This window comes from Puma concolor, chromosome B4 (genome assembly GCF_028749965.1).
Source record: "Puma concolor isolate L17-30 chromosome B4, mPumCon1.1.hap2, whole genome shotgun sequence".
In the NCBI taxonomy this organism is placed as follows: Eukaryota; Metazoa; Chordata; class Mammalia; order Carnivora; family Felidae; genus Puma; species Puma concolor.
This window is the reverse complement of record NC_141673.1, coordinates 67,184,717-67,199,306: the sequence shown is the minus strand read 5'-3', so window position 1 is coordinate 67,199,306 and position 14,590 is coordinate 67,184,717. Positions and strand designations below refer to the sequence as shown.

The 14,590-nt window shown below is 44.3% G+C and overlaps 1 protein-coding gene across 1 annotated transcript; it reads left to right on the top strand.

Annotated features, from left to right (window-relative positions):
- Positions 1-5,575: 5,575 nt before the first annotated feature.
- LOC112867388 (olfactory receptor 8S1-like) lies at positions 5,576-6,511 on the top strand. The gene has a single exon (XM_025930397.2). It carries the CDS (start codon positions 5,576-5,578, stop codon positions 6,509-6,511), a length of 936 nt encoding a protein of 311 aa, XP_025786182.2.
- The last annotated feature ends 8,079 nt before the right edge of the window (positions 6,512-14,590 follow it).

Genomic DNA, 14,590 nt, shown 5'->3' with positions numbered 1-14,590 from the left:
ACATGTCTCATGTTAGTGAAAACCGACCTCTGTGCTCTGGAGCAGAGATATGTAAGGCGAAGACAGAGTTTGGGTGTGAAGAAGGAAGATAGTTATTACTGTGCCAGGCGAAGGGAGCTGCTGTAGGCTCATGCCTCCAAGACTGCAAGCCCGCCCGGGGGTAAAGGGCTGAGGGGTTTCTACGAAAATACAGAATATGGCGGCTTCGATACAAATCCGGGACACGGAGCCAGCCACGTTCATCATGTCTTCTTCCAGCCACGGTCTCATGACTGGGGCTGGCACCGGCCGACCAGTCCCCTAAGGTATACACTGAGGTCAGCGGGATGTCAACATCGATACTGAGCTCCTGGAACAAAGCATTCCACAGAAAACCAAGTGAAGGGGACGGGGAGGTTTCAAGAATGAGGAGGAGTTTAAAGTTTAAAGTCGAGCCTTGCTGAAACACTAGTGTGTCCATCTTCATTTCCACCCGTTGTTTCTGTGGCAATTTCGGTCATGCCACCCAGGAGCCAGGGGAGCCGTGTGGGCACAGAGCAAGTGGGGTGAGTAGGGCCCTCTCATCACCCATCTACCCCCTCCTGGCCCTGCCCGGGCCCATGTGTACACTGAGGCGAGCCAAGGGTCCACACGGATGGTCTGGCAGGAGGAGTACAGCCCCACAGGGACCACGGACTCCGTGGCATCCTCCACCAATGGTGAAGGGTAACGTGCCCTCTGTGTTTGTTACTTATATGTGAGCCCCAATAAATGCTGATGACGCTTCTCTGCCTTAAATCAGAAACACAAAATTTTGACTGCAGACATTTCAAAAACCCTCTGTGGGACTTACTGAAAACAATTCATTACATACTCCAATTACCGCTCTTTAATACGCTCCTTGAAAAATTCAGTATGTGCTTAAATAGAAACACTAGAAACTTAGGGCTGAATAATATTCCCAAGGTGGAGTTATAGCCTTTCGTTTAACTATTATAACGGACGATCCTGTCGGAGGAATGAGGAAAACTGCGATGTCCAGTGGAAATGAGTTGCAGTTCAGGCGGTAATGTGTCACAGCTCACCTCCCTCAACACTTTCTACGGGCTTTCTCAGGCCAATGATGCCATGGGGGAAATGTCCTTTTTCCAGCAGTTTTTCTTCAAATCTCTTTCTTAGGCTCTTGTTTTTCAACACCCCCACTCCCACCCCAAGCCTAATAATAGTCTTTTCTAGGCTTTCAATAACTCCCTCAGCTCAGAAACTTGAAATCCTGCCCTGGAGAGAACCTCTGTGCCTCCTACTCAATTCACCTTTCTAGTTAAGTGCGAACTGCGGTTAGTGAGGCCCGAGCTCGGCTTCAGACTGGGACTCCAGGGAATACAGGGCAGCGGCCCAGCTTCCTCTGGGGGCCCGACCCAGCCCCGCGGCTCCCTAAGTACAGATGGCCTTCCGACTGGTTCTATTAGATTGTTCTTTCTTTAGGTGATGTTCTCAGAGAGTATGCAGGAGCACAGAGGAAATAAATGAACACCAGGCACGTTACTGCACCTGAGATCAGGTGAGAAGGGATCCATGGAATGTGTGCCTGTTGTTCAGCACAGGAGCTTCTTTAAAAAGAACCGTCCCTGTCTTTCCATACAGCGGCCTGCATTGAAGAATGACCCCACTCTAGGTTAAGGTGTTCTGGAGAATAGTCCTGATTCTGTGATGTATCCAGTGCTTCCAGACCTCGAGCCATTCTAATTTCCCTCACTCACTGACAGCAAAGAGAAAAGGCTCTATACTCTGCGAAGAGACGCTTGCGACGGGGGTTCTGTTCTCGGGACTTACCTACCAAGAGTCTGCTTGTGATCGGGAAGACAGACCATGTGGAGTTGCCTCCTCCAAGAAAAGCCAGGGGAATGGTAATATCTCGTCTGGTTTTCTGGTGGCCCCCCTGTTTTTCTGCCTGTAAAGTGCTGTGTATGTTTCAATTCTGCTGCTTTTCCTCTCCCCCCTCTCCACCCCACGATCCCTTCCATCTGTCCTAAAGTCTGAGGTGTCTGCTCCACCCGTTCCTTGTCCCTAAGCCAGAGGGGGGAACATCTGACTCCTCGGCGGACCATCTCCCCAGATGGGACTCTGATATCTCTGCTTCTCTGAATGACGCGTCTGTACCAGCTGCCCTAGACACCTTCCCTCCCTCCCTGCTTCACACTAAGGAAGTGACACTTTAACGTCTGGGCATAGGGGCGCCTGGGTGGCTCAGCTGGTTAAGCGTCCAACTTCAGCTCAGGTCATGATGTCCCGACTTGTGAGTTCGAGCCCCATGTTGGGCTCTGTGCTGACAGCTCAGAACCTGGAGCCTGCTTCAGATTCGCCTCTCTCTCTCTCTCTCTCTTTCTCTCGCCCTGTCCCTGCTTGTGCTCTCTCAAAAATAAATAAACTCTTTTAAAAATGTTTAAAATAAAAAAAAGTAAAGTCTAGGAATAAATCCCTCTCATGCTTCAGGACCCCAAAGGATTACAAAAAGCAAACACCTGGAATGAAATGAAGGTATCAGAGAGTAAGGTGGACTGTCAGAGGCACTTATTTTCCTGCTTGCTCAGCACAACAGTTAGAAGCACAGCAGGCTTTTTTCCTCCTTGTGGAAGTCCCCCTGCAACAGTTAACCCCCTGAGAGCCATAAACTCATAAACATACCCAATATCCTCTCTCATCTCTTTGTAAGAGAAATCGATCGAACGACCAGGTATCTGGTGGGTATGAGGCATCTGTGTTGGCAAAATGGCAACACAGGCGTTTATCCAAGACACTGCTGGAATCCTCCTTCTACATCTCCCATCCCTCCGTGACCAGCACCCCGGTCCACTCCTGCCCACAATCCATGTTCTAACTCTGGTGTCCGTCTGCCACGTCTCAGGATGGAAGCTTCCCTTCCCAAGAGTAACTGCCGGTCTGCTTTACTTTTATGCTTCATTCATCTGGGATTAATTGTTCCTGGTCATGAAAGAAGTCTGAGCCATCAATCTGGGGTGCTGCCGAGGGATTGTGAAGGGGAGGGACATGCCTTTGTGACACCTTGAAATCACACAAGAGAAGTCGCTGTTGCCTTCTTCCATAAAAAATGTGGGTGTCGGGCAGGACAGAAAAGGATTCTCCATAAATGCTAAGCTTCTTCAGATGAGAGAGCTTGACGCCCCAGCGGACATTGTAGCCAGGTCCCCCTTATGAGTGAAAGCGGAAGAAGGCAAGCGATTTCCAGGGTAGCCATATCCCTAACTATTTTGAAATACAGGAATCTTTGGGAAGATGGCTTCCACGTATCATTTTACTTTGCTTGTATGGACTCAAGATACAGTGTTCACTTTCTACAGTATCTACAATTTTATCCATGCAGGCTCCTCAGAAGTAACTTCTCCAGTTATGCTTCACCACCCCTGGACGGAAGCTAGTGTCCTGCAGGCACACAGAGGTGAACGTTGCCCTCTCTGTCCTGGCACACAGGTAACCCAGACTTGGGTCTAAGATGGGGGGCTGATGGATTTGTTAATGGGATCAGAATTTAAGCTTTTCGTGATGCAAGTTAGCACCTAGTCATAAGATGGCTGCAAAGCTGAAAGGGTCAGAAGCAGGGCTCTCTGAATCAGTAAGATTAAATATTTCTAGGAAGACAAAAGCCCACTATGGGATCGGACTGTGGACTGACAGACAAAAACAGGCTAAATTAGCCTCAGAGGTCCAACTGAGGAAGGAATCTTCACATAGGATGTAGTCTGAGAAGCTAGGGTTCAAAATGATTCTTAGCATCATGATTAACATAAATTGCTCACCATCTGGTCCTCTTGGTTACACAGCTGATCCCTAGAGCAGGCGGATGCAAAAAACACTTAAAAGAAAATCGTACGACTCTTCACTCTGACCCGCAAGGGCAATAAAAGAATGACACCTCCACAATAAATTACAAGCAGCCTCTTGCAGTGGTGGCAACAATGCTGTGGATTCTACAAAAATGAGACCGCAGGAGGGGCTGCGGCGTGAGGCGGTGTGCTCTGGGTAGATAACAGCATCCTGGAAATTCAGCCGCGGTGGCCTCCACGCAGCGTGAGTGGGCAGCCTGGCGACGCTGGGGGGCAGCAATGTCAGCAGGACTTCTGCGGGGCGCTAGCGCTGTGGGGGCCGCCGGAGTCGGGGAGGAGACTGTGCTGAGGACAGTCCAGAGGTTTTTTCCTAAGGCACGCGGGAGATGACGTGGAGAGGCTTCCAAAATAATCGGACAGAAATCCGAGAGGTAATCAGAAGCTAACGGGCAGGCGAGAGCCAGAGAAATGCTGATTTGTGATTGTTGGTGTCAAGTTGTGATCTATATTCTCAAGGAGCTCACAATCGGGAGGGGAAAACTGAGATCGCTGTCTAACATGAGACAAGACACACAGTTCAGACTATGCCATAAGGCACCTGGGAGCAAGTGTCCCAGTGGTTTGAACAGAGAGCTGGGCAGTCAGGACAGGCTAGAAGCAAAAAGCAGGTTTATAGATGACACTGGAAGACCCAGGAGAGTCTGGGTCAGTGGGCTTAAGAGGAGAACATACGAAGAAGAATGTGAGCAAAGACACAGAAACAAATAGACCTTTCTGGTGTCTAAAGCAGCCAAAATGGCCACGAGTTGAAGGGCAGATGAAGAAGCATTTGAAGCATCTGAGTAAGAAAAGTGTTCCTTATCACTGGGCACTAAGCCTAGACATTGGGCTGATAATTAGAAAAAAAATAATGTAATTTACTTCTGCTTCTCCTATTTTTACTTCTGTTTGTTGTCAACATGACATTACAAAATATCCCTTAATATCAGACTTCTCTCACGTAAAAATGGGGATAAAATTCCTTGCCCCGTGGCTAATAATTCCTTATCAAAGCTTACGGAATTGCCTTGAAACAACTGAGATAGTGATTAAAAAAATGCTCTGTATTTAAAAAAGTCTTACTAAAGTTAAATGCTCTGTTCATAAAGTAGAGGGCAAGGACACATTAGGACTTTCATGGTTCCAGGCACTTTTGCCTCCCTAGGCTCCTTGTCTTTCCATACAAAGAGATATTAAAATGTTGCAGTTATAAAGATGAATAGAATGCAGATTCTTCTGGTCTTAAAAGAAATTTAAAATGTTTTCATCAGCCATGCAACAACTGTGGCGCTAGGCACTGGACCTCCTGTGCCTAATGGATGTCAACTCTGGTAGGGAATCACTGGATGATTTTGAACCAAAAACTTGTGGTTGAGAGATTGAAGAAAGAAGGTTTAGAAAACCACTCAGATATGTGCTAGATTTTTGACGATTTCTAAAGTCTAAGAACAATTGGTAGCATCTAAACACTATGAATGTGTAGGTGAACCAAAGATATCCATTGGTCCAGTGAAATCCCTAACGGAAGGGGCAGAAGATCCTCTGAAGTTCGCAAAGACTGTGACGTAGGATCGGTGATAACAAAACAGGATAAAAACTTTTCCTGAGATGCGGTAAGGGCAGCTTCGAGGGATGTATGGTGAGAGGGGTGATGACCTGAAGGAGACAGAGCTCATCGCTATTTCTATTCTATTCCAGGGACATCCCCTCCACAAATGGCCTGGAGGAACCACAGCATCATCACCGAGTTCATTCTCACGGGGCTGTCCGACGACCCCCACATCCAGGCTCTGCTCTTCGTGCTCTTCCTGGGGATTTACCTCCTGACCGTGATGGGGAATCTGATGCTGCTGCTGGTGATCAGGACCGATTCCCGCCTCCACACGCCCATGTACTTCTTCCTGAGTAACCTGTCCTTCCTGGACCTCTGCTTCTCTTCTGTCACTGTGCCCAAGCTACTGAAGGACCTTCTGTCTGAGAAGAAAACCATCTCAGTGGAGGGCTGCCTGGCTCAGGTGTTCTTCGTGTTTATCACCGCAGGGACTGAAGCCTTTCTGCTCTCGGTAATGGCCTATGACCGCTATGCCGCCATCTGCCACGCTCTGCTCTACGGCCAGGTGATGAGCAGCCAGCTCTGTGTGAGGCTGGTGCTGGCCTCATGGGGCCTGGCTTCCCTCAATTCAGTCATCATTGTGCTTTTGGCTATTAACCTGGACTTCTGTGAGGCCCAAACCATCCACCACTACACCTGTGAGCTGCCCTCCCTCTTCCCTCTGTCTTGCTCTGATATTTCCATCAATATTGACATCTTGATCTGCTCCATCTTACTGCATGGGCTGGGAACCTTCCTCCCAATCTTCTTTTCCTACACCCGTATTGTCTCCACCATCCTGCGCATCAGCTCCACCTCAGGCAGAAGCAAGGCCTTCTCCACCTGCTCCTCCCACCTCATTGCAGTGATCCTGTTCTTTGGCTCAGGTCTGATTCGCTATCTTATGCCCACCTCGGGTTCCTCCCTGGATTTGCTCTCCTCCTTGCAGTACAGTGCAGTCACGCCCTTGGTGAATCCCCTCATCTACAGCCTAAAGAACGTAGAGGTGAAGGCGGCCGTGAGAAGGACAGTGGAGAAATACCTACACTATTTTAGGTAGTGAACAAGGACGCAGAGTGCAGGAGAGAAATTTGTTTTGCCATCTGCTTGAACCTCAGGTAGAAGAACTCTGCGGTGCCTGGGTGGCTGGTTGGTTGGTTAAAGCCTCTGACTTTGGCTCAGGTCACCATCTCGCAGTTCTCGCAGTTCACGAGTTCAAGCCCCACGTCAGGCTTCTGTGTGCCCCAGCCCTTCCCTGACTCACATTCTGTTTCTCTCAAAAATAAATAAACGTTAAAAAAAAAATTTTTTTTTAAAAGGACAATTCTTGACCACTAGCTTGAAGGGAGCCCTGTACCATCCTCTCCCTGGCTCTCCCAACAACAAAAAGTAAAATACATGAAATTATATCTAGTTTATCTCTGTGGCTTATAAAGGTCTGTTTTTTCTTCTGCTCCTTTATACCATAGCACCACTTCCTTCGTAGAGCTCATGATTCAATTTGGTGTCTCCTGAATTAATCAGTAATGTACTTTATCTTGTCACCCTTATTATTTTTTGTCCTACTGATCTACCTTGTTAAAGATTTATCCATTTTATTGCCCTCTGTAATATTTAGACAATCTTTACTTCCCCTTTATAATTTTAAGCTCATCTTAAATCTGTGTTTATGAAGCTCAACTTTATTTTTTTTAATATGAAATTTATTGTCAGATTGGTTTCCATACAACACCCAGTGCTCACCCCAAAAGGTGCCCTCCTCAATACCCATTGAAGTTCGACTTTAAAAAAAAAATGTCGACACCTCCCACGAAAGATTACAAATTTATTTTACTTTAACAATCTTCCTCCTCCCTCTGCCCCTTCAATATCCTTCCCCAGTTTTTGTTTTTGTTTTCACCCTTTGGGATTTTCTGTCCCTGGATATTATCAACAAGTTATTATCTTTACACTGGGTGCTGTTGAAATCAATTAAATTCTGGATTTTAATCATAATCTATATTTAGGCTTCATTCTATGTTTAAATTTATTTAATATTCACTGGCATCCCTTTCACAGCACATTCCCCCATTTTACTTCCCCTTTGGCACATCAGAGCATAATGGATAGCGGCTTTGGGAGCTTGACAAATTCTTTACCTATTGTGTGTCTCAGTTTCCTAAATACAGAATTGGGATAATAATAGTATCTACATCGTATAGTCATTTTGAGGATTAAAGGAAATGGCACGTAGAGCACCAGAACACTAACAGCCACCGTTTGAGTGTCACCGATCATTATTCATGAGTTCTTTATTTCATTCCGTTTTTATTTTGTTGTCATATGTACTCCTCTAGATTTTTGGTAAGAAGTGGGGATTGTGAAATATTCCAAGACCTTGCATATCTGAGAGTCTATTTTTACTCTACATATGAAAGAGAACTTACCTTGCTGCAGAATTTTGGGGCGTCCTCTTTCTTCTTCTGGACATATTATATACACTGTCATCTGGTATCTAATGGTCTTCAGACTTGTAAGACCAGCATAACATTCTTGCACAAACAATAGATAGAAAACAAAATAGCACTAAGAGAGAAAGAAAAAAAAAAAACAGTAAAAAAAAAAATTTTTTTTCAAGAACAGGGCAGAAAATATCAGTAATGGGAATATATACTCATCGCTTACAGGGAAAAGACTTTAAGATTGGGTTATAAAAGCTATATGTTATATACAAAATAAAGACTTCCAAATAAAGACTTCATAATGGATAAACTTGTAGAATCACTATGCTGTTCACCTGAAACTAATGTAACATGGTATGTCAGCTACACTAAAAAAATCCAATTATCTTAAACAATAAAAAAATCATAATCTCAAAAAAAAAAGACTTCAAAGTGACTCATGAAGTTTGAAAGTTTTAAAAAATTGTTCAAAGATCTCGAGGCACCTGGGTGGCTCAGTTGGTTGAGCACAGGACTCTTGATTTGGGCTCCGGTGAGGATCTCAAGGTTTGTGGGATCAAGCCTTGCATGGGGCTCCATGTGGATACCACAGAGCCTGCTTAGGATTCTCTCTCTCCTTCTGTCTCTACCCCTCCTCTGCTCTCTCTCTCTCTCTCTCTCTCAAAATAAATAAATAAACATTTTAAAAATAAATAAAATAGGGGCGCCTGGGTGGCTCAGTCCATTAAGCATCTGACTCTTGGTTTCTGCTCAGGTCATAATCTCACACTTCGTGAGTTCCAGCCCCTCATCAGGCTCTCTGCTGCCATGGCAGAGCCTGCTCAGGATCCTTTGTCTGCCTCTCTCTTCCCCTCCCCACTTATGCTTTCTCTCTCTCTCTCAGAAATAAATTTAAATGAATGAATGAATAAGTAAATACATAGTTGTTCAAAGATCTAAACTAGCAAATGCATACAAGGAGAAAGCAGTCGTCAAGGTCTCATTGTCAGTCAAAACTGAATTTGAAGAAAAAAAATTAGGGGTGCCTGGTGACTTATTCAGCTGAGTATCCAACTCTTAATTTTGGCTCAGGTCCTGATCACAGGGTCATGGGATGGAACCCCACACGGGCTCTCACTGAGTGTGGAACCTACTTAAGATTCTCTCTCTCTCTCTCTCTCTCTCTCTCTCTCTCTCTATGTTTCTCTCTCTCTCTCTCAAGTCACATAGCATAAAATACTGTAGAAAAGAACAAGGGAAATTAACAAAAATATAATAATTGTGGAAGATTTTATACAGATTTTTAGAGTTCTTAACAAATTAAATAGTCAAAACAAAAGTAATGACAAGGGAAAAAAGGATACTATAATTAAAATTAATCTTCTAGTAAGAATATATCTAAATATACATATACACACACACCCTGCATTATAAAATTTCAGAAAGTCAAGGTTGAATAAAATAAGGAATGGATTGACCAGGGAGCAACATGAGGGAACTTTCTAAGCTAGCTACAAGAAAATTAAAGAAAAGAAGAACCCGCCCCCCCTTTCAGGGCTGGAGCATGCGACCCACCTTGCTTTCTGAAATATCTTGGGAGACTTATGGTAGCAATGTGAATGAGCCAAAATTTTATCTCAAACAGACCCTATTTCAAATCCTTGCCCAAACAGGTAGTACCTGTGTGACCTCAAATAAGTTATTTAAGGGGCATTGGCTGACTCAACTGGTGCAACATGCTTGATCTCTAATGATCTCGGCGTTGTGAGGTCAAGCCCCATGTTGGGTGTAGAGATTGCTTAAAAACTTTTTTAATAATACATAGGTTATTTAATTTCTGTGAGTTTCTCTCTAAAATGAATGTAATCAGGGGCACCAGGGTGGCTCAGTAGGTTAAATGTCAGACTTTGGCTCAGGTCATGACCTTGCATTTCGTGAGTTGCCCCTCATCAGACTGACATTTCAGAGCCTGGAGCCTGCTTTGGATTCTGTGTCTCCCTCTCTCTCTCTGCCCCTCCCCCACTTGTGCTCTGTCTGTCTCTCTCTCAAAAATAAACATTAAAAAATTTTAAATGAGTGTAATCATATACTTCTGTGAATTTTTAATTTTTTTTTTCGATGTTCATTTATTTTTGAGAGAGAGACAGAGCATGAGCCAGGGAGGGGCAGAGAGAGAGGGAGACACGGAATCCGAAGCAGGCTCCAGGTTCTGAGCTATCAGCACAGAGCCTGACACGGGGCTCAAACTCACAGACAGCGAGATCATGACCTGAGCTGAAGTCGGAGGCTTAACCAACTGAGGCCACCCAGGCGCCCCATCTCCTGTGAATTTTATAAGGACTCAGTGATATTATGTAGAGACATAGGCACATACCTATTATTCTTAGAACTATATATAATCCAAGCATACAGGTACACTGAAATTATTTCACCTTTTTTTAAGTTTTTAAATTTATTTTTGAGAAAGAGAGCTGGGGAGGGGCAGAGAGGAGAGGGAGACTCCCAAGCAGCTCGCACATTGTCAACGCAGAGCCTGACATGGGGCTCAAACCCATGAACCATGAAATCATGACCTGAGCCAAAGTCAGATGCTTAACCGACTGAGCCACCCAGGCGCGCTGAGATTAATTCACTTCTAGTAAATATTCACCAAGAATATATTAAGCACATGTCACCCTGATGACCATACTTTAGTATGACCATACTTTAGTATCAGTGCTTTGCTGATATCTACTATGTAGCATGGGTAAGAGACGGACATCATAGCAGAGAATCCAGCTGGAAGACTGGGAACATGAGAAAGCAGAGGTAGATATGAAAAATTAAAAATATCTCAGCTTTCCAGAGTTTATGATCTAATTATGTTAGAACTGAAACAGTGAACTCAGCAAGAGTGAATGATTAATTGTCCAAATGCCTTTAATATGAAAAACACACATGCTAAAGGAAAAGAAAAGAAAGGGAAAGGAAATCAGTCAGCCAAAGCCTGGGATTGCAAATTCTGCTTATTCATTCACTGATTCACCCATCGAGCTTCCTGTGAGCATCTAGAATGTGTGGAGCATTATATATTGTCAGGGATTTAATACTAAAGAAGGAGAGTGTGCTGTGCTATAAGGGTTAATTCCAGCAGATGCCGAATTGGCCTGAAATTTTTTACTGAAATAAGAGACACATCTGCATGGCACTGATCCAGGTATGCCATGAAATGGTCAAGGTATGAAATGCACTGAATAATGGTTTGCTTTGTATCCATGGGTCCACGGTGACTTTTGAAGTGGCTTATCCCAGTGTGTCAGCATTGTTTATTGATAACAATGAGACTGACTGTATCTGGTCTCAGTGAGACCTCATAGAGACCTCTGCTATTGAGGCTGGTTACATAGCAAGATCTATATGATTAACAAGGTACAAGGTAGTTCTAGAATCCTTTTGTACTTCCTGGTTCCAAAGTGTTCCACGCACACATGAGTGATTTCTGATCTAAGAAATATGTCCTGCCATGGCACTGTGGAAAGAGGACAATTGGAGACGATGCCAGGTGTCTCTGGATAACTTGCTGTGGGGTCGCTTTTGGCTACGAGGTTATGCTTACTTGATGCTTTTGCTATGCTGTGTCCCTTTAGGCAACAACCATAGATTTGTAAGCATTGTTATTTGGGGTCCTGTGAGTGCCCTTTAACAAGCACTAACTGCTGCCATTATTTCGGTTGGTATCAGAAGGGGGATTATAAGTCCAGTCCCTGATTCATTTTTAACTAAAAATATGGCTAAGGCATTACTGAGTAGAAAAACTCTGGTTCTGCTAAAGGGGGTGGAGATGAATCATTGATGCCAGATGGTGGCCAAGTCACCCTTGATTTGAATTAGCACGTTTTCAAAGCAGTTATTGGTAATAAACCTTCCAGTGGAATCTGAAAATGATAAAACCTAAGCCTCATATCTAGCAAAGTGGATTAGCAGGAAACTTCAGGCAGGTCCTCAAAAAATCTGTTCCATGGTGGCTGCATTCAATGTTAGCAAAAATAAAAGCTCAGAATCTCCTTTCGTTGGGCTTAACCCTCTCTGGCCAGGAGATGGCGCTTCAACCAAAGGAACCTGGGGTAGATATACCTGCTAAATTAACTATATCTGTGAGACCAATTAACTAAAAAGGTGATTCAGGTGGGACAAATTGACCATGGAGGACAAGAAAACACAAAAATAAAGGATTCTTGAGTGAAAAGAATTGTGACTGCAGTGTACTAAAAAAAAGTTCCCTGATGAGCCCTTGTGGAAACGGCTACTGAGAATTTTAGACCCAGGGGCAAAGCCCCCCTCCTAGAACACAGCTAAGTGGAGGAGAATGTTTGCTAGCCCCTGAGCAAACGTTTGGGCTTACCTTGGATCTTTGAATCGCTGCTACCTTTGCGGAGATGGTTTGTGCAGCAGCCACTTCTTGACCAGGCTGGATGGAGGAAGCGATGTGTCACGCATATCCCGATAGGTAGGAGCTCCTGGTTGTGGTGTGTGCCATACACGTTGATGGTTTCTTTCTTTCTTTTTTTTTTTTTTAATGTTTATTTTTGAGAGAGAGAGAGACAGGAGAGGGAGAGAGCAGGGGAAGGGCAGAGAGAGAGGGAGACACAGAATCCAAAGCAGGCTCCAGGCTCTGAGCTGTCAGCCGAGAGCCCGACATTGGCTGCAACTCACAAACCGTGAGGTCATGACCTGAGTCGAAGTGGACGCTTAACCAATGAGCCACTCAAACGCCCCCATGTTGGTAATTTCTAATCAAGAGAGAAAGCACGTGCTGTATGGCCCTGTGGAAGGAAGATAACTGAGCTCCACCCAGTCCTCTCCCCTTGCTATGAGGCAGCCTTTGGCTGTGATGCATATCCATATTTTAATGCCGCTGTCATATTGTATCCTTTTCCTATAAATCTTAGGTTTGTAATATTTGTCATTTTGGATCCTTGGAGTTTTCTTTATCGATGGAAACATGTCTAACTCTTGCCATTAATAAAAATATATATATCCTTTTGCCCTCAGGGAGTTTGCAGTTTAGTGGGAGCTGAATATCAATTATGGGGTCAAGAGGCAGGTTGCATGGCTGGCAGGGAAGATTTCTCATGAGCCATAAGGAGAAATGATTGGGTGGTCATATAGGCCTCTGCAATGAAGTCTGAATGAGCTAGGATTATTTTACCCTAAACCCATAACCAAAGAGACCACACTGGAGACCTTGAGAAAGGTAAATCAAGATATTTGGGTTTGGGGAAATTGCATCTTCAGGAAGAATGCATTATAAGGACTCAAGAACTTGAATGAAGTTCCCATAGAAACTTGGAAGCGAAAACAATAGATGCCTCTCTCTGAGCATTTAGCAGCAATTTGCAACTGATTAGGCCAATGAAATGCAAAATGAAGATATGGCAGAGTTGACCATTAATATACTCAATGTGTTATTGTATCCAAAAATGTACAAAGGGTCAGCAGCTTGAATATGTCCCACCAAACTCTAATCCCAAGTTCAAATTTCGTGGTTCTCCTTGGCTGAGCTGTGACTGCTACCATCAGGAAGCTGGGTCAGTGAGGCTCAGGGCCCCTGAGAGTGCTGTTAGGAGCAGTGTGTGCAGGCCTTTCTCTCCAGGAGCTGAACATGGATGTTCCTGGGAAGACTAGCACTCCAGTGATGAGTCTATAGGTCACGGGTTGGCATTACCTCATGCAAAGGGATTTCTGTCCAACTACCAAACATCTAAGGAAGAACTCAAACCGAGATAAGTCTTCCTTTCATGAGGATGGGAAGTCACACGGAGCCTGGAGTGCAGAAGTATGTGTCTGGAGATGGGATGGCAACTTGCAGGCTGCTATAGGCACACAGGTGTGGCCTCTCCTCTGCCAGGAGAATGTCGCCACTTACTGAACTCAAACAGCCAGACTTTGGCCACAGTGAGCAAACAAAACAGTATAGAGAGACACAGAGATAAACGTCAAGCAGAAAATAATCAGAACAACCCACAAAAAATGTGGAAGGAGATAGAAATAGATGGACCTAAATAAACAACCAACACAGAAAAAAGACAAACAGTGGAGGCATTAAAGAGATTCAAGTACAGTAAAATAAGAGACATTCTGGAAACAAGAATTATAATTTTCCTGTTTAAAAACTCAGACTTCTGGTTTTGGCTCAGAGTTGCAGAGGGCTGGCAAGCTATCACTCCTGCTCTTACAATAAGAAAAAAGCTGGGCCATTCTTTACAGGGCTAGAACAAACAATCTTAAGTATGGAACCAAAAAAAGACCCCCAATAACCAAAGTAATGGTGAAAAAGAAACCAAAGCTGGAGGCATCACAATTCCAGACTTCAAGCTGTATTACAAAGCTGTAATCATCAAGACAGTATGGTACTGGCAGAAAAACACACATAGATCAATGGAACACAATAGAGAACCCAGAAATGGGCCCACAAATATATGGCCAACTAATCTTTGACAAAGCAGGACAGAGTATCCAATGGAGAAATAGTCTCTCCAGCAAATGGTGTTGGGAAAACTGGACAGCAACATGCAGAAGAATAAAACTGGACCACTTTCTTACACCATACACAAAAATAAATTCAAAATGGATGAAAGACATTTAAGTCTCACTTAAGTGAGACAGGAAACCACCGAAATCCTAGAAGAACACAGGCAGCAACCTCTTTGATCTCAGCCACAGCAACTTCTTAATAGACA

What these genes read in the sequence shown, in the direction of transcription:
- LOC112867388 (XM_025930397.2), top strand. Translation starts at nt 5,576, where the DNA reads ATGGCCTGGAGGAACCACAGCATCATCACCGAGTTCATTCTCACGGGG.